We start from the raw sequence: 1560 nt of genomic DNA, 5'->3' as shown, positions 1-1560 counted from the left end.
AACTCACCCAGCACACCAGTGGAGCAGAAACTGACTCTCATACCATGTCTTCCAGTTTCTCCCTATCCTCCCCCCATCCCCTCTCCCTTACTGCAGAAACCATGGCCCAGGACCGATTCAGCTGTAGAAAAGAAGCTGTACGGGCAAAGTCAGTTGTCTCCAGGAGGCTTTGGAAAGCTGCCCTCTGGACTTGTGCTTATCTGCTGACTTTGGTTAAAGGGATTCCTTATGGATCCCATTGGTGTGTGCAAGGGGAATGTGCACTGTGTACTCATTTATCAGTGCAGACATGTTCCTGAGCATCTCATGGAATGTGTCCACTGTCTTCCTGTAAACGTCCCTGTGTAGCACAAAGGGACGGAAAAGGTTGAGAGGCTCAGCCCTCTGGAATATGATGGGGAAGCCCAGCTCTGCTGGTACCTTCCCGTTGCCAATGAAGAAGTGGCAGAGCTTCTTCTCATGCAAACACTTCTCCAGGAATTTCAGCATGTCCTGTAGGCGGGCCTCCAACTTCTCTGGGGCCCAGTCCTGACTGGGACATGCCTGCAGCAGATGCAGCATCACTGTCTTCAGGTGGTAGTTGGTGAGCCCACTTGGACCTGTGAGGCTGCACTGCTTCCCATGGAGGAAGGAGAGGATCTGAAGGCAGCTGACATGGCAGGCATTAGCAGGCAGCGTTTTGGAGACCAGGTGGATGAACCTCCTCTCATACACTGCGAAGGTGAGAAACCAGTGAGTGCTGGAGGTGAGGTCTGCTGTCAGGCCACTCCGAGGGAAATGAGAGATGAAGTATACATCAGAGTTCTCGTACTGCACCACAGGGGTAAGGTTGAAGGCAATCGATTTCCCTGATCTAAATTTTATTTTCAGGGCTCCAGGTGAGTCCAGGAGGCTGAAGGAAAGGTCAAATTCATACTTGTGGGAGATTCTGTTCCAGGCCTTGGTGACTGCGATCTGGAACCACTTCATGACTTGGTTGGCATCCAGATATTGGGTATTTTTGAAGCACAGGAGGTCTTCCATCTCACTGCTGGGCCTGGTAGTACTGGCTTGGCTATGGAGAAGGCACAGCATATCTTCCCCTAGTTTAGTCTTGCCACAGATGCAACCTGTTACATCCTCATTGGCCCTGCATACCTTGATAGTACCATACCCTTGTTCATCTGGGGGAAAAGAGTCACCAGAGCACCAGGTCTGGGAACGAAAACAGTATGGCTCTGGCGGGGCAAAAGGCACTATCAGATCACAGACAAAAGGTTTACGCACTCTCCAATTCTCATACATGCTCCCCACACCCATGCAGTCCTCCACTTCCATGTCAGCATCCCGGTTACAAACACTCCTCAAGGCCTCCAGCAGGTCATCTGCAAAGCCTTCCACCATCTCTCGCATCCTGGCCATGTCTCCAGTGGTACCCAGGATGCGCTTCTCGTAGAAACTGGCCAAGACAGCCTTGTCAGGGAAGGCCACGCCTTTAAATGCTTTCCCCAAAACAGCCATGTCATCCTCTTCTCCTCCTGTGTCCTGCCAATTCCCTTCCTGGAAATCCTGCCTCCAGAG

At 51.7% G+C, this 1560-nt stretch overlaps 1 protein-coding gene across 1 annotated transcript in view; it reads right to left on the bottom strand.

Moving 5' to 3' along the window:
- Positions 1-213: 213 nt before the first annotated feature.
- LOC104540157 (inositol 1,4,5-trisphosphate receptor-interacting protein-like) overlaps positions 214-1560 on the bottom strand; it is a 1670-nt gene continuing 323 nt past the window's right edge. Inside the window, 1 exon segment of the mRNA XM_010183892.1 lies at positions 214-1560. This exon segment is cut by the window's right edge and continues 30 nt beyond it. Coding sequence (XP_010182194.1) covers positions 214-1560 — 1347 coding nt within the window.

The sequence above is a fragment of the Mesitornis unicolor genome, unplaced genomic scaffold (genome assembly GCF_000695765.1).
Source record: "Mesitornis unicolor isolate BGI_N332 unplaced genomic scaffold, ASM69576v1 scaffold37524, whole genome shotgun sequence".
NCBI lineage: Eukaryota > Metazoa > Chordata > Aves > Mesitornithiformes > Mesitornithidae > Mesitornis > Mesitornis unicolor.
This window is presented reverse-complemented; position numbering and strand designations above follow the sequence as displayed.